Raw genomic sequence first — 20,540 nt, 5'->3', positions numbered from 1 at the left:
GTTGCACAAACGTATTTATGGCCGTCTGACTGAATTAGCGACTCAGCATGCAAGTCTCCAGAAACAGCTGATGAACAGCTACAGTACGTCACCACTGACACCCACTTCTCCATTTCAGCGCAGAGAGGAAAAACACACCTCGGGCCAAGTGGGACAGAATTTGGTGCTAACCATCACAGCCAAGACAAAACACTATAATTTCTCACACCAACTTAAAAAAAAGTTCTCAGATGGAGATAAACAGTGTATCATCAAGAACGATCTGTGTTAGAGAGATCAGTGAAATGGATGTAAACAACTTGTAGAGTACTCAGACCTTCTGCCCTTGGAGCAGAGATAGATTACACATAAAATCACTCTTCTTCTCAAGTGTCTTCCAGGAGAAGACCAAAAATGTTCAGCACAAAAACGGATTCAGAAAAGCATGATTAACTGAAAGATGAGGGGTCTAAGGGCCCCCATCAGCACTGCAGGTGTGTGTCGGGTGGGAGTGTTATATAAGCACAGGAAGACGCATGCTGTGTGGGAAGTGCAGGATATTTAACGACTCTCCTCACTATACTAGGAAGCATTACATCTCAAAGCTGTATAGGTGACTGAGTCAGAACAGCCATAATTAAACCTACAGCACTTTGCCCTTGATGCTTTGCCGTAGACATCAACGTCCTTTCAGAACAGTGCCTGCTCTGTCAGCCGAGGGTTTGGACCAATGAAATGGTGTTTAAACAGCCCACACCATTCCAGAGAAGGCAAACCCTCCCCCTATATGAGACTGCTGGTGGGATGCAGAAAGGAGGAAGGCAGGGTATTGATGGATGAATTAGCTTGCTAACTGAACTTGCTGGCATTTTCACCACAGTATGCAGTATTCAGCCCCAAGGATGCTGAGAAAAAATCTTATTACCTCCTGGTCAGTGACATTATTCTCTAATGTACCCTATAAGACACTTATAAAGGGCTGCACACAATGCATTTTTGCATTAATAGTTATATCTTTACAAACATCTTCCTCTTGAATGACTTTAAAGCATTAGAGAATAATGTGAGTGATATTCTCAAAGAGGCCTCATGCAATGTACAGCGAGGCTTAGTATAGGATAGGTCATGTGACTTGTCACGTGAAGGGTGGTGTTATATAAGAACTGGGCCAGTCCCGTAGGCCCTCACAGCTCTTAGTGGATAGTAGAGCACTAATAGCTCTAGGCATATCTGCTCAGAGTTAGTGAGAATGAGCATTCAGAGTAATAAATGAGTAAAATGCCATTACCTGGACATCATAGAGTGCCACGATGTTCTCATGCTGGAGTTCCTATAAACAAAAAATCAATGCTGTCTATAATTACTGTGGTACTGAAAAAAGTCTCTTGTGTTCACCAAGTCTGCATTTATTTGATTAAAAATACAGTAAATACAAAAATACAGTAAACATTTACAATTTAAAATAAATGTTTTTAATTTTAATACATTTTAAATTGTAATTTATTCCTGTGATGGCAAAGTTGAATTTTCAGCATCATTACTCAAGTCTTCAGTGTCACATGATCCTTCAGAAATCATTCTATTATGCTAATTTGATGCTTAAGAAACATTTCCTAAAATGATCAATATTGAAAACAGTAGTGCTGCTTAAAGGGATAGTTCCCCCCAAAATGAAAATTTGATGTTTATCTGCTTACCCCCAGGGCATCCAAGATGTGGGTGACTTTGTTTCTTCAGCAGAACACAAATGATTATTTTTAACTCCAACCGTTGCGGTCTGTCAGTCGTATAATGCATGGCAATGGGAAGTCCATCTATAAGGCTGTGTGTCCACCTAAGCATTTTTAGCCAGCTGAAAACGCTAAGCGCTCTGCTGAAAACGCCTATCTGTGAGCACTTGAGATCGCTTCAGCTGCGCAGCAGTTTTTTTCAGTTGAGACGCTTTGTTGCTATGATACAGAATATCTGCAGCACTGTTACTTATAACTAATTTTGCGGGTAGTTTGTTTCAGACTAAAAATGTTGACACAATGAGGAATTACTTGCTATATATGTTCGAAGACTAGCAATATTAATTTCTCATTCATTTTGTTTCATTCTCTGTTTGTTTGATGTCGCTGTACACCAAGAATGTTGTGACCGTTGGCAGGTGTAATATTTGTCTCGCCCCTCCTCCACTCTGATTGGATGGCTGGCTAAAAAGTGACAGAGATGAGCGCAGCGTTTTACTCAAAGTTGAACCTTCTTCAACTCGAGGCGACCAGTAAAAAACGCCGAGCTCTCAGCGCTTGAGCGTGAAAAAGACGCTCAGCGCCTCGTTACGCTCCTGGCGTTTAAAAAACACGGTGTTCCCATTGAAAACAATTGGAAAAGTACACTAGCAGCTGGAAAAAACGCTTTGGTGGACACATGGCCTAAGAGTAAAAAAAAAAAAAACATGCACAGACAAATCCAAATTAAACCTGCGGCTTGTGACCACACATTGATGTCCTAAGACATGAAATGATTGGTTTGTGTAAGAAACCGATATATAGTATTTATATCATTTTTTACCTCTAATACACCACTATGTCCAACTGCCTTGAGCATTCGGTGTGTGAGGTCTGAATGCTCAATCGCTGAATCGCTCGCACTCATTGACATATACACGCGAGAGATCACTTCCGGCATCAGAGCGTGTTTTCAGACCTCACCAACCGGATGCTCAAGGCAGTTGGACATAGTGGTGTATTAGAGGTAAAAAATGATATAAATACTGTTTGGTTTCTCACACAAACTGATCATTTCGTGTCTTAGGACATCAATGTGTCGTCAAGAGCCACAGGGTTTCATTTGGATTTGTCTGTGCATGTTTTTTTTTACTCTTATAGACGAAGTTCCCATTGCCATGCATTATACGACTGACAGACCGCAACGGTTGGAGTTAAAAATCATCATTTGTGTTCTACTGAAGAAACAAAGTCACCTACATCATGGATGCCCTGGGGGTAAGCAGATAAATATCAAATTTTCATTTTTGGGTGAACTATCCCTTTAATATTTTTGTGGAAACTGTGATACAGGACTATATGTTGGTATATGTGGTTTACGGGGACAATCAATAGGCGTAATGGATTTTATACTGTATAAACTGTATATTCTTTCTCCCTACACTAACCTTACCCCTAAACCCACCCATTACAGAAAACTTTCAGCATTTTTTGAATTTCAAAAAACCCCCCACAGTTTTAGTATGTTTTTTAAGCCATTTGATTTATGAGGACACAGGAGGTGTCCTCATAAACCACATATGCCAAAACGCACATACACACACTCACCTTTAAAATTTTGATTTCTTTGCCAAGCAGAATCTGGGATTTGGAGAGATTCTTTTTGTTAATACTCTTGATGGCGACCTCCCAATCAGTCTTCTGCAAATATTACACAGAGAGAGCAATTATCAATAGGTGGGATGGTGGAGATTGGTGACATGTGCCAAATTACATTTATATGAATTATATAATTTAGATGTTTTATCCTGTAAGTGGGAGTCTTTGGTTCAGATCACTAACATTTGCTTCTAAAGCCCATTCTTTTCAGCATGCTGCATCTATTTCTGAACTTGTGACCTGATACCACACAAAGCTGATAGTATAATTGGGATTTTAGCCTTTGGGAGAGGCATTTGTGCAAGGTGGGATTCCATAGGGCCGCACACCAGCTTAAAGAAACTGTGTCCCCAACGCAGAGTGGAAATCCATGAATAGAACGATGCTTTTCATGTAAATGTAGGTTAATAAGAGATGTTCCTGCAGCACACTGTGCCATAACAAAGTGCTGGCAGCACGCAAGAGTGGCTGCGTTCATCTGGCCTCACTGAAAACCGACTCAGCCAAGCGTGTTGAAGGCAACCCAGAGAAAACGCTGTTGGCTTTTATACTGACCCCATTTATAGATGAGCATTCAAAGTCTCTGCTTTTAGTATCACATCTAATCCAAGAACGAAAGAAATGCTCAAGCTTTACTGAACCAGTAAACCAGTAGAAATGTCCTATATATGCTGCTAATTAATGTCTTCTGTCAGTCTGCATGTTTGACATCATCTTCCAGCTAAAATGTGTCAATCAGTGATCATAAGCATGTGTGATGATGAACACAGTAATGTTTGTAGATGAAAATAAAACGGTCTTAATGGTAGTATCGAGTCAGCTGCTTTGCATGAGGCAGGTGATCATAAATATGTATCATATTACTCCTGCTATATTTAGCTGATGATGTTGTACTACATACTGTGCATACACTGAGCATTTCCACACACACAAACATATAAGCAGAGATAGCTCTTATAATAAATCATTGACCATATCGGTCTGGGCCAATATTAGCATTTGATCAGATTAGACCAGGTTTCAACAAAACTGAACAGTTAACCATTTTTTCAACTGTACATGTGAGTGTTTTGATTCCTGATTTTCATTCTACATTCTAAAGAGTTTGAATGCTTTTAAAGTGGCATGAAATGGAAATTAATCTATTTCCTAAATGCATGTTATTGATATTTTTGTGAATTCATGCATGTGTCACAGTTTTTTTACTTTGACCTTTTCACTTTGTTTAATTAAAATGTCATAACTAGACCATCTGGTGAACCGCCAGACATCTTCAATCATTTATTCCCACTAAACCCACCCACCCTACATATCTTCTTTTTCTATAATCCATTTCACTCGGATGTACATCACAAAACAGAATAAAATATCACTACTACTTATATTGCGAAAAAAGGAAAAGTATGTTACTGCCATCATATCGCTTATTGATCATAACATAAAAATGATGATCAGCTCAGCTAAAAATATTTATACCAGGATATTCCCACCAATCAGAATGAAAATCAAAAATGAGATCTTTTTAATATCTTAAATGGTTAGTTCAACCAAAAAATTCACTTTCAAGGTCCAGAAAGGTACTAAAGACATTGTTAAAACATTCAACATGTCTGCAGTGGTTCAACCTTAATGTTATGAAGTGACGAGAATACTTTTTGTGCGCAAAAACAAAACAAAAATAATGACTTTATTCAACAATATCTTCTCTTCTGTGTCATTCTCATATGTTGTTTACGTCCAGCACTCATAAGTCAGAATGCAGACTCATTATTGGCTGGCTCCTGTGTCAGCATCACACGCATGCGTCAAGCTGCTCACGTGTGCAGCTTTGGCCAATACTGAGCCTGCATTCGGACGTAAACACGGAAGCCTTCACTGCTTACTGTGTTAACTGTGCAAGGATAATGACAGGAAAAAGAAGAGATTGTTGAATCAAGTCGTTTTTTTTCGCGCACAAAAAGTATTCTCTTCGCTTCAAAAAATTAAAGGTGCCCTAGAATTAAAAATTTAATTTATCTTGGCATAGTTAAATAACAAGAGTTCAGTACATGGAAAAGACATACACTGAGTCTCAAACTCCATTGTTTCCTCCTTCTTATATAAATTTCATTTGTTTAAAAGACCTCAGAAGAACAGGCAAATCTCAACATAACACCGAGTGTTACGTAACAGTCGGGGTGTACGCCCCCAATATTTGCATATGCCAGCTCATGTTCAAGCATTGGACAAGGGCAGAACGTCTGGATGTGCACAGCTGAATCCTCAGACTAGGTAAGCAAGCAAGGACAATAGTGAAAAATTTTGTAAAAATATTTGTAAATTGTCTTTCTAAATGCTTTGTTAGCATGTTGCTAATGTTAAATGTGGTTAAAGTTACCAACGTTTCTTACTGGATTCACGGAGACAAGACTGTTGTTATTTTCAGTGCAGTCTGTATAATTCATAAACACAACTTCATTCTTTATAAATCTCTCCAACAGTGTAGCATTAGCCGTTAGCCACGGAGCATATAGCCTCAAACTCATTCAGAATCAAATGTAAACATCCAAATAAACACTGTACTTACGCGATTAGACATGATGCATGACGAACACTTTGTAAAGACCCATTTGAGGGTTATATTAGCTGTGTGAACTTTGTTTATGCTGTTAAAGGCAAGCGTGAGCTCCGTGGGCAGGGAGCACGAGAATTAAAGGGGCCGCAGCCTGAATCGGCTCATATTTAATGATGCCCCAAAATAGGCAGTTAAAAAAATGAATAAAAAAATATCTATGGGGTATTTTGAGCTGAAACTTCACAGACACATTCAGGGGACACCTTAGACTTATATTACATCTTTTAAAAATACGTTCTACGGCACCTTTAAGGTTGAACCACTGTAATCACTTCGACTTTTTTAACAAAGTCTTTAGTACCTTTCTGGACCTTGAAAGTGGTGGTTATATTGCTGTCTACAGAGGAGTCATATACCTTTCGGATATCTTAATTTGTGTTCTGAAAATGAATGAAGGTCTTACAGGTGTGAGGGTGAGTAATTAATGACAGAATTTACATTTTTGCATGAACTAACCCTTTAATTGTTTCTCCTAAACACCAGTAAGATAACATGGCGAGAAACTGCTTCTCAGATCTTTCACCTGAAAAAATATCCCAGTAATCTCACATGTGTCTCCTCTAGAGATTCAGAAGAGATCTTAATAAAGTCTCAAATCTTAAACCTCAAATCAAAGTCTATCAAAAAACCCAACAATTACAAGTTTTCATTACAGCTTATCTACAAGTACCTATTTATGAAACACTAGTATTATTAAAATTCATTTCAGGTAACTACTTCAGATTATAATGATTAGCTACCAGTAAAAATTAAAATGCAAGTCAATACTGGACAAGTCATAAGAATAAAAAAAAACACTAATTAAAAAATAGATAAGCTACTAGATAAAATGTTTAAAACGGCTTTCCATTTTCTCATAAAAACACTCTGTATTTAGGCAATGTAAAAAAAAATAAAGCAGAAATCATAACAAAATCTGCGTCCTGTCCCTCCGCCCAAAGTAGACCGGCCACTATTGACGTCAGACGGCTTATTCACGGAGGCTGTTTTATGAATGAATGACTCCAGCAGTATGTGACCTATTCTAGCACACGTTACATAAAAACAACCCACGGTTTCTAATCAAGAATAGCCACGACCGCGAGAGCTTGCACAAGATGTGAAAACCACAATGCATTGACTACATAAATCTATATTTCTCTATATTAAAATGCATTTTTTCCATGCAAATTTGACATTTAAATGCCTCACTTTAATATGGATGCATGGCCCAGATTTGCACAATGATGCACATCAATGCCTTATTTACCTTTTTATGTCTTCCCTTGAAGACGACTGCAAAGGCTCCGTGTCCGACGAGGTCTTTTCGGCTGTATTCAAAGTCTCCCACCGTCTCCATTTTTTGGCAGGTGATACACTACAGCTTGTGATGGAGAGGCTGTCAGGGACAAGTTCCTCAAACTATCGTTAATCCAGACGACAGTCTGTTCAAGAATCCTGTCATCCCCAAATTATCAAAGCAAAAGACGACTTAGTATACTCGAGAGTTGACTAACAGCGGTCAGGCTTAAAATGAAGACGAAGTAGGAATCAAAACAAATAGCTGAACGTGAAGTAGATATAGAGGCGGAGGATGCGTTTCTAGGACCCTTAGTTTCGCTGTCTGACCCAGTTAACAAGGCATTTCGCAAAATAGCTTGATGAGATGGCTATTGATCCAACTCAAACCTCCCGAGCTACATGATGTCAGTTGAGTTTAAAAGGAAAGAAAGAGGCTGCAGACGCCCTCTCCTTACTGTAATAGAGCCTCGTTATGTCAATAACGGCGCGGTGGGTCACTGAGTTGCCCATCGCGAGCTGGCTAAAATGACAGCCAGCGATTTGCATTTACAATTTGCGATTACAATGTAGCAGATAAATCGCAATAAATAATATCTGGATTTGTTACGACATCGATTTTACATATAGACAAGCAGCATCGCCTGCATAATAGCAGGTCAGTTCACAAAACAAATGTTCCGTTTAATGCAATAGCCTAGTCAGCCGTTCTTCTTCAACGATATGGTGCTCTTCTTCAGGTCCATATGATAGCAGCTGTGTACACCATTTCAGTTCACCCCTCTGTCCTGCTTTCGATCTCGCGGGACAATGCAGGAAAACACCAGTGCTTCACTTCTAAGAAGCGCAAGAAAAGACGCTAAAAGCACGATCCGTTAGGTGAGGGGAGTTTAACGTTTATCTTCGGGTCGTTCGGAGAACTTGTCCGTGATCACAGCTTGCTGCATTACAATGACAGAGCGGACAGAGCCGAGCTCTTACAGGAGAAGACTGGCATGTCGTGTTCCTCCGCGCACGCGCGTGCGTCGTCCTCCGCCGCGAGGGATAGTCCCGTCAGCTCGAGAAAACAAAGCCTGGGCTCTGCAAGAAATTAGAGAATGCAATTGAGAAGAGCATTTTAAGGACGCTGTAAAATGAGAAAATTGAAAATGATTTATTTTATTAAGAAAGAAAGAAAGAAAGATTGATTAAGGGGAATTATATCTAATTTGATCAAGAAAAACACGCACTCGAAATGTTCATAATGTTGAATAAGAGTGATAATTACAGTGCTAATTTATCTTTAATGGTACAAAACAAATATGACAGCACTTAGTGCTCCCTCTGGCGGTGGCGGCCTGTATCAACATAAACCTAAAGTTGTTTACCTTTGACAATAATGAGCTCACTGGCGTCATCTGGTGGTAAAACTCGTATGTATTGCTATGTAGTAAAATTTCGTTATGCGGTAACACTTTACAAGGCCCTATTAGTTAAAATTGGTTAATAACATTACGAGCATTACATTTGTTACAGTATTTATTAATCTTTGTAAAGGTTAGTAACAAAATACAACTGTTTATTGTTAGTTCATGTTAGCTCAGGTCCATTAAATAATATCAACTGACCACTTTTCTGTCCCTAGCCTTAACAGAAATATTACGCTTGAAAAAAACTTTAGGATTACAATTTTTTATATATATTTTAAAATGAAACAATATGTAATTTGAACAATTACACCTTCTTGAGTCATAAATGTGGCAATATTTGTTTTTTTTTAATTAATTATTAACAATTTCCAGAAGTGCTCATCCCCACAGTCATGTACAGAGGGAAAGTGCTTTATTTTGAGCTCAGAAACAGGGTTTTCTACCATTTAAAATACAATAATTATACATAACTATCAAATATATGATTTAAATGACATTTAAAAAAACAAAAACAAATGCTGAATAAATATTATAAAATATATAATGAATATTTGCATATGCCAGCCCTTGTTCCCAACATTATGAAAGGCATTAGACAAGGGCAGCCAGTAATGTCTGGATCTGCACAGGTGAATCAACAGACTAGGTAAGCAAGCAAGAACAATAGCGAAAAATGGCAGATGGAGCAATAATAACTGACATGATCCATGATATCATGATATTTTTAGTGATATTTGTGAATTGTCTTTCTAAATGTTTCGTTAGCATGTTGCTAATGTACTGTTAAATGTGGTTAAAGTTACCATCGTTTCTGTATTCACGGAGACAAGAGCCGTCGCTATTTTCATTATTACACACTTACAGTCTGTATAATTCATAAACACAACTTCATTCTTCATAAATCTCTCCAACAATGTAGCATTAGCCGTTAGCCACAGAGCACAGCCTCAAATTCATTCAGAATTAAATGTAAACAATATAACAGTATACAATACTCACATAATCTGCCGCATGCATGACGAACACTTTGTAAAGCTCCATTTGAGGGTCATATTAGCTGTGTGAACTTTGTTTATGCTGTTCAAGGCAAGCGCGAGCTCCGTGGGCGTGGAGCACGAGAATTAAAGGGCCAAAAAATAGGCAGTTAAAAAATGAATTAAAAAAAAATCTATGGGGTATTTTGAGCTGAAACTTCACAGACACATTCAGGGGACACCTTAGACTTATATTACATCTTTTTAAAAAAGATCTAGGGCATCTTTAACAAAAATCTCTTATTTTTAATTTAAAAAAAATCACACTGATGACATTCCGTTCTTCTGAAGATCAATGAAGAAAGGCCAATGGAAAGTCCACTATCTCTTTTCAGTTATCAGAAATTTTAATTAGAAAATCATAATTTCATATGAAGCTTTTAGTTGAAGTCACTGGTGTGACCTACTTTATTGTTAGGGAATTTTAAAAAACTAGAATACAAATGGATTAAACTACTTGATTTAGTGAGTTTACCATGATTGACAACATGTGGATTGACACCTTGCAGCAGCCATTTTTATTAAAATAAAATAAAACAATCTCCTTATTTTTTGCATTATCATTATTTTTCTTAACTCTGACTGCATGTGCTGAAAAAGTTGAGAAGTAATATTTCATGAAAACGTTTAAAATTGCCAGAGAAGTAAGGTAACACCAGTGACAAAAAAATGGTACATGCGGTCTTTAAATAAATGCACAAAAAAAAAAAAAAAAAAAAAAAAGAAACATAAAGCTGTAATTTATGTGTATTCATAAAGTCAAAGGGTAATCTAATAATGTATCTAAGTTTAAATGTTAGAAAAGGAAATATTTTAAAACATCTTGCCATACCAAAAGTGGATGTTTTTGTTGGAATTAACTGTTGAAATTAAGGTTAATAATTGATTTAGATGTATTTTTCATTGTTACTCTGTTACTTTAACAAACTGAACGGCATTTATGCTTAAAACAAGAAAAACATATATCAGTTGGGTAAGAAAGTTAGTTTTCACTTTGGATTATTTTTTTCTTTAACAACTGACAGGTATGCTTTCTTGTTTTAAGCATAAACACACTTTTGATAGATTTTTTTTCAGACAACAAGGCTTAAGATCTTTGGTTCTCAAGTAAAAGTATCTTGATTTAAGAATGTTTAGATATTTGTACTGGAAACACTGCATCTCCAGAAGTTTTGATTGCAAGATATATATGGGATTTTAACATAAGTTTTTAACATAAGTTTTGACATGCTTTGATTATTAATCACATGCTGAGTGACAGTGAACATGTCTCAACATGTCTTCCATGTGGCTTCAAATTAAAAGGGGTGAGGCTACTGGCATGGGTGAGCCCTTCTCCAGTGTCACTAAGGTCACTTAGCGTTTGAGAACAATATGATCGTGGCTGTCAATTTCCATAAGTTATCATGATCAAGAATTCCTTCTGTGATTTAATGGTATACACTAGCCTTCCTGTAAATACAGTAATAAGGTTCAAGCACCAATTGTAATATTCACTTATATGCAATAATCCATGTACATTATCAGCTTGCATTGGATAGACCCACATTAATCCAACTCTGCTGCATTTGCTGCTCTTGTTTTTATGTCATATCTAGAGTTTACACACCATAGGGATGAAACTTGAGCTAACATCATGATATCATTGACTCAAAGTATCATTGCATTTGGAAGCAGAAAGGCTATGAGAAATTATGAGCCCTTACAACAAACATGACACTGATAGTATTTTATCAGATGAAAATGCATGGTACTTTGTGAGACTAAATGTATACCATATATTGATATAGGCCTATGAAATATAAAACAATAATAAATAAATAAACTATACTGAAATAATAAACCATACAGATCTACTCAGACAATTATATAGCCAACATCTGCCATTGGCTATAAATCATTTCTTCGCTTTCATAAACAAAATTGAGTACTTATAAGGGCAAATGTAATTGTTTTATTATGTTTTATTATTATTATATTCCTAATTTATTAGGCTATACTAACAAACAGCAGACCTTATCCAATATTTTTAGAAAATTATCAAAACATGTCATCACTTGACGCTACTTTTTTGTACGTGTAGTACATAATGTAAACAGTGGATGGCGCAGTGATGGGGTGCGACGTCTGAAACCTCAATAAAAACAGCAGAGGAACAGCGAAAAACTAAAAGTGGGCGGGCAGGTAAGATATGTCTAATTAATTTTTTCTGTCTTATTTTGCTCTTAGCAATATGTTTTAAATTCATATTCTATTTACGTTTCTCAATGCCATTTATAGGTGTAAATTATTTTCCACACCGCTTCTGCGCCGGCTCGTAGATATCGTTGTCACGTGGTACATGTTACTTTTATCATCGCTGAATGACAGGCTTAGTAGATGGACCAATCAAAGTCGTTTGTAATTAGTAGATAAAGAAATTAATGTAATCGTTTTATAGAGATCGACGGGCCGATTTTCAATAACGTCTCACGTACAGTTCCTTGTAATTTGTGTAATTAAACGATTATATCTTTATACTGAGTACCTATATCTGCACAAAACACGGTGAGATTTGAATGTGACTCAACGGCTCTCTGAACTTTCACGTGCCTCTGCAGGTAACGAAGAGAAGTTTGTTGTGTTTATAGTATTTTCGTGTTACAATGACCCCGACGCAACTTGGGTAAAGTTGGTTTTATATTCGCACATTCGGACATCCGTATTCAATAGCCTTGTTAATCACACTACATTGGACATTCAGTGGACATTCACAAGTAAATATGCCATTAAAACAATACTTGCCTATTTTAAACTACTGTTGTAATGTTGTAAGTTGACAATCGTTGGTTGTCAATATCATGTCGCTGCTTAAAATTCGCAAACATTAATTTATTGCACATTTATTGGAAAGTCTGAATTTATCAGAAGTCCGAATGTGCGAATATAAAACCAACTTTACCCAAGTCCCGACGCATAGATGTGAGCTTATGTTGAGGTCTCAGCTCTCAGCAGGTCTGTTTTTTAGAGATTTGAAAATTCCCTGTCAGCTTATCGCGCCTTCACAATCTTGCTGATTGTAATTACCGTACGGTTTATTTAGTTTGAAGGTTTCAGTCGTCAGAGATTGCGAATGTAAAATGTCCCGAGACATTGCACTTGACGTGTGGTTACTGTGTTTAAATTAATTGAATTAAGTGAAAGTAACACGTATCAAAATGAAATTGCTTTTAAACAAAGGTTTTTCCAAGCTTTAGAAAAAGATTCAGTATTTTCTCTTTGCACATATCTTTGTAAAGCAGCAGGTTAAAGGATTAGTTCACTCTCTAATTAAAATTTCCTGATCATTTACTCACCCTTTGTCATCCAAGATGTTCATGTCTTTCTTTCTTCAATCGAAAAGAAATTAAGGTTTTTGATGAAAACATTCCAGGATTATTCTCCTTATAGTGGACTTCAGTGGATCCCATATGGTTGAAGTTCAGTTTACCCAGACGAGAAATAAGGGTCTTATCTAACGAAACCATTGCTCATTTTCTAAAAATAAAAATGTATACGTTTCAACCATAAATGCTCATCTTGAACTAGCTTTCTTCTTCTTCTTCTCTATTAGAATTCTGACAGTGTAGACACTGCTAAGTGCTAACTTTAACCTCCACAGGTTAAAGTTCGAACTAAACTGTCATATACAATATGCTAGTGCAAGTATATAACAATTAGTTCAAACTTTAACCTGTGGAGGGCAGTAATACACTTAGCAGTGTCTACACTGCTGGAATTATAATAGAGAAGAAGAGAGCTAGTTCAAGATGAGCATTTATGGTTGAAATGTATAAAATAAAAATTATTTTTAGAAAATGAGCAATGGTTTCTCTAGATAAGACCCTTATTCCTCGTCTGGGATCACGTAGAACACTTTGAAGCTGCACTGAAACTGTAATTTTGAACTTCAACCGTTTGGAGGCCATTGAAGTCCACTATAAGGAGAAAAATCCTGGAATGTTTTCATCAAAAACCTTAATTTCTTTTCGACTGAAGAAAGAAAGACATGAACATCTTGGATGGCATGGGGGGGGGGAGTAAATTATCAGGAAATTTTAATTTAAAAGCGAACTAATCCTTTAACATTTAATCATAATTTTCTTAATGTGCTGATTATGGAGAGCTGTACATAATAGAACTAATTATTTAGGACATTATTGTTGTCATGTTTATTCTATTGCTTGATTGAAGTCATACCAAGCAGTTGACAAAACTGAGGTAAAACTGATTAAAAATATTCGAGTCATCTAGGTGAATCAAAATCATAGCTATCAGTAGCACTGCCTGCATACAATTCACCCACCTACAGGAATTGCATAACAAGAGATCCTCCTCCTAGAAAATCCACCAGAAAAGATGATTTAGCAACAACATTACACCTGAAATAAACTGAAAAATTAATGTAAGTGCTTCAACAAAAATACAGTGTTTACATTTCTTGCCTGTGGCTTCTGTTGTCAGTGTGTTACCCTAAATGCATTTGGGGGACAAGGCTAAATTCTGTTCTCTGGTAATTACCTCAGACATGTGCTATGCATAGAGCATAAGTTGTTTTTTGGCTAAAAATGACCTACAAAGTATGTACAATATTAGTACAATACTACTTGAGTAAAGTAAAACTTTAATAAACTATAGCTATGATGCTATACACCCCTGGGCATCAGCTATCAAAAGTAAGAGGTAATGTTAGAATGTAAACAAAGTCATAAATGCGCAGATGTTTCAAAAGGGTACAGTACATTTTGCACAATATTATAGTCGTTGTGAAATATGCATGCTGCACTGAATTAGAATGGCACTTTTCAGTTTTCCACTTCAATCTGTCCCTATTTTTTTTAAATAATGCATTTAACCTGTTCAACTTCGTTTGTGAATTCTTTCACAGTCTAGACTGACTTTCCAGAATGTCTCGGGAGCAGCTGGCTGTTCAGAAGGCCAGGGATGCTTTCTTGACTGGAAGATCTAAACCCCTGGAGTACAGAATTAAACAACTTAAAAATCTAAAGCGATTCATTACAGAAAGAGCAACAGACATTTCTGAGGCCCTGAGAAAAGACCTCTATAAGGTGAATTAAAATTGCAGTCTCTGTGTGTTTTATTTGGATGACTATTTGTATTGAACATAATGGCTGTGTTTTTCTAGAGTGAAAATGCAACACAGATGTTTGAGATTATTGGCTTGGAGGGAGAAATCAATCTGGCTGTCAGCAATCTAGCTGAGTGGGCAGCTCCTCGTCCTGTGAATAAAAATCTTCTCACTATCTCAGATGATGTGTACATACAGCCAGAGCCTCTTGGTGTTGTTCTCATCATTGGGGCATGGAACTATCCAATAGCAGTTACCCTGCAACCCCTTGTGGGTGCCATTGCTGCAGGTAAAGCATAAATCCACCTTTTGTTGACATCATCTTCAGTTTCATGTGATTATTACTATGTGTGTAAAGGAACAGGTCCAAAAAGCGTCATTAAAGTATCAAAATAACATAAAGTATCCAACACAATATTTCATGATAACTTACTGCAGGGATGTAATTTTTCCACATTTGTACAGATTTCCGTATTTTTGGCCACTATATTGTTTGAATTTCATAATAAAAAGTACAGAATTTGAAAGCTGAGACTTTGTTTCATATCAAACGTAACAAAGCACAAAGCTTATTGCGATTTATTGGACAAATATTTATGATAAAAAGTGATGCACAGTCTGTTTAACTTTCTCTTCATTGTCCTGTAAGTGTGTGAATAAAAATGAATATCTGAACAAAAACATAAGCTATTCAATTTCTTATTTTCATATTGAAATATGAAACCTAAAATGATGGATAATAATAGATTATGACAGAATGACCCTGTCCTGCAAAATGTCGGATAATACGAAAGTCCAACTCTGAACTGTATGGATGTGATTTTTTTTTGTTTTTTTGTTTTTTTTCTCCCCACATTTTTACAAATTTCCATATTATTACACCCATATGAATAGTGTAAATCCGAGGAAACACATTTGCTGTGTTTTCAAATAGATTTAAAACATGTATTTCATGCAAGAAGAGAGAAGTTTTGGAGAAGCTTTATGGTCTCCCAGTAGTTTTCCACCAAAACTTTTGAAACATTATTAATATTGTGTAGTCTCATATTGAACGGGGAAAAAAAGTTTTTTCTTCTTTTGTTATTAGCCTATAATATGCTGTGTGAAGATCAAAACCAACCATTCATAATATTCTCTTTCTCATCATATCTGAAAGCTGCCTCTGACATGTTTGATTCTGTAGGTAATGCTGCAGTGGTGAAACCGTCAGAAGTGAGCTCTCACACAGCCAAAGTTATGGAGCTCCTGCCTCACTATCTGGACCCTGTAATACTTCATTCATTGACTACTTAAAATATAACTTTTAATTTTACTTGCTTAATTCATCTATCATCTCTATTATGTTTTCAGGAGATGTATCAAGTGGTGACAGGAGGGGTTCCAGAGACCCAGGAGCTGCTGAAGCAGAGTTTCGACCACATCTTCTACACTGGGAACAGCACTGTGGGGAAACTGGTTATGGAAGCAGCTGCTCATCATCTCACACCAGTCACTTTAGAACTGGGTGGAAAAAGCCCTTGCTATATTGACAAGAACTGTGACATCAGAATTGCCTGCCGGTGAGTTTGCCATGAGTTGTGTAAACCTAAAGCTTAAAAATTACATATAGTAGTACAGATGAGCTCGAGAATAATCAAGTTTGATCCATACTTTGTGTATGTGTTAACTAATTAAGTAATGCTGCTTCGCAATGTTCTTACATCCTCAGTCGCATTACTTGGGGAAAGTATATGAACTGTGGTCAGACCTGCATTGCACCTGATTACATCCTCTGTGAATCCAGTATCCAAGACACAGTGATTAATGAGATCCAAAAATGCATCCAGGTATGTATTAAGATCCTCTTTTGACAATGTTATGTATGTTTACATGCACTAATTTTTGCCAGTCCAAACTTCCGAAGGAATCCAATCCGATATAAGATTATGGAAGTTGTATAATGAGCCATAAACTTTGCAGTCTGATTCAAATATTCGTTGACATGTGCATTACATGTATCCCAAACATAATGAATCCACTAACACGATACAGCGAATGCAGGTGGTAAACACTCGTGTTCCAATACTCGTGCACGAGTTTTGGGAGGCGTTCCCTCGAAACGAGGGGGGGTGTTCTTACGCATGCGCTCATTTCAAAAACTCAGTAACAGTCTTTGGTTTTTCAGTCGACGAAAAGATCCTCTTTAGCACCTTTAAAGAACACAGTGCAAGACGACTTCAAAACTCCTGAAGTGGTACCAGAAAAAGTATGCCATATGCATCAGATGTTCAGCCAACGGTCTGTTGGCGTGACGTCTGAGGCTGAGACTAGTCATCGCATTCAGAACCGGAGAAAGCCGTTTCGATAATGTCACCAGAGCTACCTTGATCACAATTGCCATTTTTGCCTTGATGACTAATGTTAGAAGAGCATTTTTAGCAAATATTTATTAAATTCAGTCCTGTCCACTGACCAATTCATAAAAGAAAGGGGAAATAAACCCGCACATTTGTAAGATTTAAAACTTATGTAAACATATGCATCACGGCACTAATTAATCTGATTGAGAAAATGGTCTGATTCGAGGGTTTACGTACTTTATTTTTACCTTCTGGTATTATTTTAGGTCTAAACCACCCCTTCCAATTCTCAAATAATCAGTCTGATTATTTGGTGGCATGTAAACGTAGCTACTATTTTATTTATTCACTTACAGGAGTTTTATACGAATGACCCCAAGAGTTTTGCAGACTACGGACGGATTATTAATCAACGGCATTTTAAGAGGATAATGGCACTTATTGAGGGAAGCTCAGTGGCAGTTGGAGGAGACGGTGATGAATCAGAGTGTTATATAGGTATGTATCCATTTAGCATAAATTAAGGAAATATGTTATGCTGTCATGACTATGGGTTAATTTTTCCTGTGTGCTTCAGCTCCTACTGTTTTGAGGGATGTGAAATCAGGATCCAAAGTGATGCAGGAAGAGATCTTTGGGCCAATTCTGCCCATCATCACTGTCAATGGCTTAAAAGAAGCCATTCAGTTCATCAATGAACGAGAAAAGCCTCTAGCACTCTACGTTTTCTCTTCGAGTAGTAAGGTACAATAGAGTGACTCATTATTTCTCACCTCCTGAAAAACAGCAAACAAACAATTAGTATTTTCTCACAGGTCATTAAACAGATGATATCAGAGACGTCTAGTGGAGCGCTCTTAGCCAATGACTGTCTGGTGCATTTTACCATAAGTGATTTGCCTTTTGGTGGGGTTGGTGAGTATCTTTATTCATTTCCATGGCTTTCTAAATCAGTAGAAAAATAACTGACACAAGCAATGGATTTATGTAATTGTAACAGGGAATAGTGGAACTGGTCGTTACCATGGCAAATATGGTTTTGATCAGCTGAGTCACCTTCGCAGCTGTCTTATTAAGAAGCTGAACATGGAGGGAGTGAATCAGATGCGCTACCCACCGCATACAACTGAGAAGTTACGTTGGGCCCGTGTTTTTCTCTTAAAGCAAGTAAATCTGGCTCGGTGGCGTCAGATGGCGCAGGTTGCTTTGCTTGCTGCACTGGCGGCCTTTGTGGTGAAGGTGAGATGTTTTCTCCAAACGACTTGGGTAAATGTAGTGAATAAGCACTGCATTATGTTGTTTCCTACAGGATATTTAATACTAGGGTACTTAGGGGTATAGCGGTACATGTATTCATCCTGAACCAGGGTATGGACGTCACAGTTTGGTTCATGCAGACACATGACGTATGCAGATCCACACTCCAGTCCAGAAGGGGGCGTGCGTGGTAATGCAATGCTACCAGTAAAAAGCACAAAGAAGAAGAGACGATGATCGATATGTTTACATGCAATTTCTCAACCAGTGTTTCAACTGCAGAAAGATATCAATATTAAAGGTGCAGTGTGTAAACTTTAGTTGCATTTAGCGGTGAGGTTGCAAACTGCAACCAACGGCAGCTCACCCATCCCTTCTGAAGCAAAACAGAGAAGCTATGGTGGCTGTCTGACCGACACAGGTCAAAGCAAAGACTATAGAATAACACAAAACGTGTCACTCGTATTGTTTTGAATGGGAGAAAGTGCAACACACAATATGGCAGAATAAGTCCCACCTTTAAAATAAGAGGCAGTTGCTGATTGGTAATGTCATCGCGTCACTGCAGCGGCCGTTAGCTCCGGTTCCTATAGAAAGAGTCAGACGCGCACTTCCTATAGAGACACACACAAAAATTTTTTGACATGATTCAAGCGTTTAGAAACTAAATTTATGAGACAGTTGTCAGATTTCATTGGTGACTTCAAATATTAAATTTAATCGAATGCTTGGCAAACCGCTTTGGAGAATTTGATGTTTCCCCATTCAAAGAGATAGGAGCTGCACTTGCATGCCCAAAAGGTGTTTCAAAGATGGCTGCTGAGTGAAATGACTTGTCTCAAAGGGACTTTGGTCAAAGATGTCATTGTCTGAGACAGCAGAGAGTATGTTAGCCAGTCAAGAAATGAGGTTACCTCTTACTTCTAACAAAGAACGGTCTCTGCTTCTATTAAACCATGCTATTACTACTACTTCTTCGTGTGTATTCAGCGTAGTGGCGATGCAAGCTGCCTCTAAAAGCATGAACGATTCAGAAGAACAACAACATAGTGATGAAACACGCTCTGTAGAGTTTTTGTCCGTTTAGGGCTGCTGTAGAAACATGCCGGCGCAAAATGATGACTTGACATGGAGGGGGGATCTGTGGTGTATGTAAATAGAAATGGCTCATTCTAAGGTAATAAAGACATAATGGTTCATTGTGTAAGGTCTTTATGCACCACTGAAAACATAGTTATTATGTATATTATATTGCATTTCTGTCAATAGATCCTCCCAAATTTTACACATTGCACCTTTAATGCAAAACCTGCCTTTCCAATTAATTTGGGCTTTGTTGTTAAAGTATTAGTTCATTCCAGAATTGAAATTTCCTGAAACTTTACTCACCCCCATGTCATCCAGGATGTTTGTCTTTCTTTCTTCAGTCGAAAAGAAATTTAAGGTATTTGAGGAAAAAAAAATTCCAGGATTTTTCTCCATATAGTGGACTTCAATGGGGATCAATGGGTTGAAGGTCCAAACTGCAATTTCAATGCATCTTCAGAGGGCTCTACATGATCCCAGCCGATTGTAAAATAGAAGAATTTGCCTTTCATACTGTAGAATATTGATGTTGTAAAATACAGTCAACAATCAACATTCAGTTTCAAATGACATTTCTTTCTACTGTACTTATTAGACAAGTTAATGTTTCCTGAATGGTTCCATGACCTTAACAAACAGACCTTAGCTAATGTTTTGTACATTTACTGTGCAGGCAATAGACTGTGTCTAATCCACTCTGATTTAGTCATAAATGACATGTGCCTTGAATTGTCTTCCTATTGTAAAGCCTTTCACATTAAATTATTTAATTTTCTTGTGCTTTGCAGAGGTTTTTGCGATGACAAGCGGAGGACAACCTGAAGAACCCATCATTTTAGAGGGCTCTTGATGTGTAATTTTTTCCTTGCATATTACAGATGTTAATGTATATCCAGCAGTCACAATTTAGACAGAAGAGTGTCTTACAATATTGTACACCCTTTGAAATCAGATGATATAGATTCATGTCTTCATTTTTACTTGGACTTCTTATAACAAGGAATAAGCAATATAAAACACTGATACAACTATTGTTAATGTTTTATAATAGCTCTGATTACAGTAATTG

At 37.2% G+C, this 20,540-nt stretch overlaps 2 protein-coding genes across 11 annotated transcripts in view; one reads left to right on the top strand and one right to left on the bottom strand.

Moving 5' to 3' along the window:
- Positions 1-8,267, bottom strand: part of ulk2 (unc-51 like autophagy activating kinase 2) — a 41,881-nt gene extending 33,614 nt beyond the window's left edge. For 2 of the 3 annotated variants that reach the window (XM_067364486.1, XM_067364487.1), the window contains exons 1-3: positions 7,211-8,267; positions 3,297-3,389; positions 1,268-1,309 (exon numbers count right to left, since the gene is read on the bottom strand). In XM_067364486.1, the coding sequence (XP_067220587.1) occupies positions 1,268-1,309; positions 3,297-3,389; positions 7,211-7,300 (225 nt within the window). In that variant the 5' untranslated portion in view covers positions 7,301-8,267. The remainder of the gene's footprint in view (positions 1-1,267; positions 1,310-3,296; positions 3,390-7,210) is intronic. The other variant, XM_067364485.1, reaches the window with a different exon arrangement.
- Positions 4,766-20,390, top strand: aldh3a2a (aldehyde dehydrogenase 3 family, member A2a). 8 transcript variants are annotated; one of them, XM_067364495.1, is made up of 12 exons: positions 4,766-6,374; positions 11,766-11,866; positions 14,589-14,769; positions 14,847-15,078; positions 15,973-16,055; positions 16,140-16,348; positions 16,498-16,615; positions 17,485-17,626; positions 17,706-17,872; positions 17,944-18,043; positions 18,129-18,367; positions 20,260-20,390. In XM_067364495.1, the coding sequence occupies exons 3-12, from the start codon at positions 14,608-14,610 to the stop codon at positions 20,272-20,274; spliced, it is 1,467 nt and encodes a 488-aa protein (XP_067220596.1). In that variant the 5' UTR covers positions 4,766-6,374; positions 11,766-11,866; positions 14,589-14,607; the 3' UTR covers positions 20,275-20,390. The 8 variants fall into 8 exon arrangements, with proteins under 8 accessions (XP_067220596.1, XP_067220593.1, XP_067220597.1 ...); XM_067364492.1 differs by lacking the exons at positions 4,766-6,374; positions 11,766-11,866 and adding exons at positions 12,046-12,282; positions 14,013-14,105; XM_067364493.1 differs by lacking the exons at positions 4,766-6,374; positions 11,766-11,866 and adding exons at positions 12,423-12,438; positions 14,013-14,105.
- Positions 20,391-20,540: the final 150 nt, after the last annotated feature.

The sequence above is a fragment of the Chanodichthys erythropterus genome, chromosome 17, assembly GCF_024489055.1.
Source record: "Chanodichthys erythropterus isolate Z2021 chromosome 17, ASM2448905v1, whole genome shotgun sequence".
NCBI classification, from domain to species: Eukaryota; Metazoa; Chordata; class Actinopteri; order Cypriniformes; family Xenocyprididae; genus Chanodichthys; species Chanodichthys erythropterus.
The sequence above is the reverse complement of the archived record's forward strand: the minus strand, read 5'-3'. Positions and strand labels throughout refer to the sequence as shown.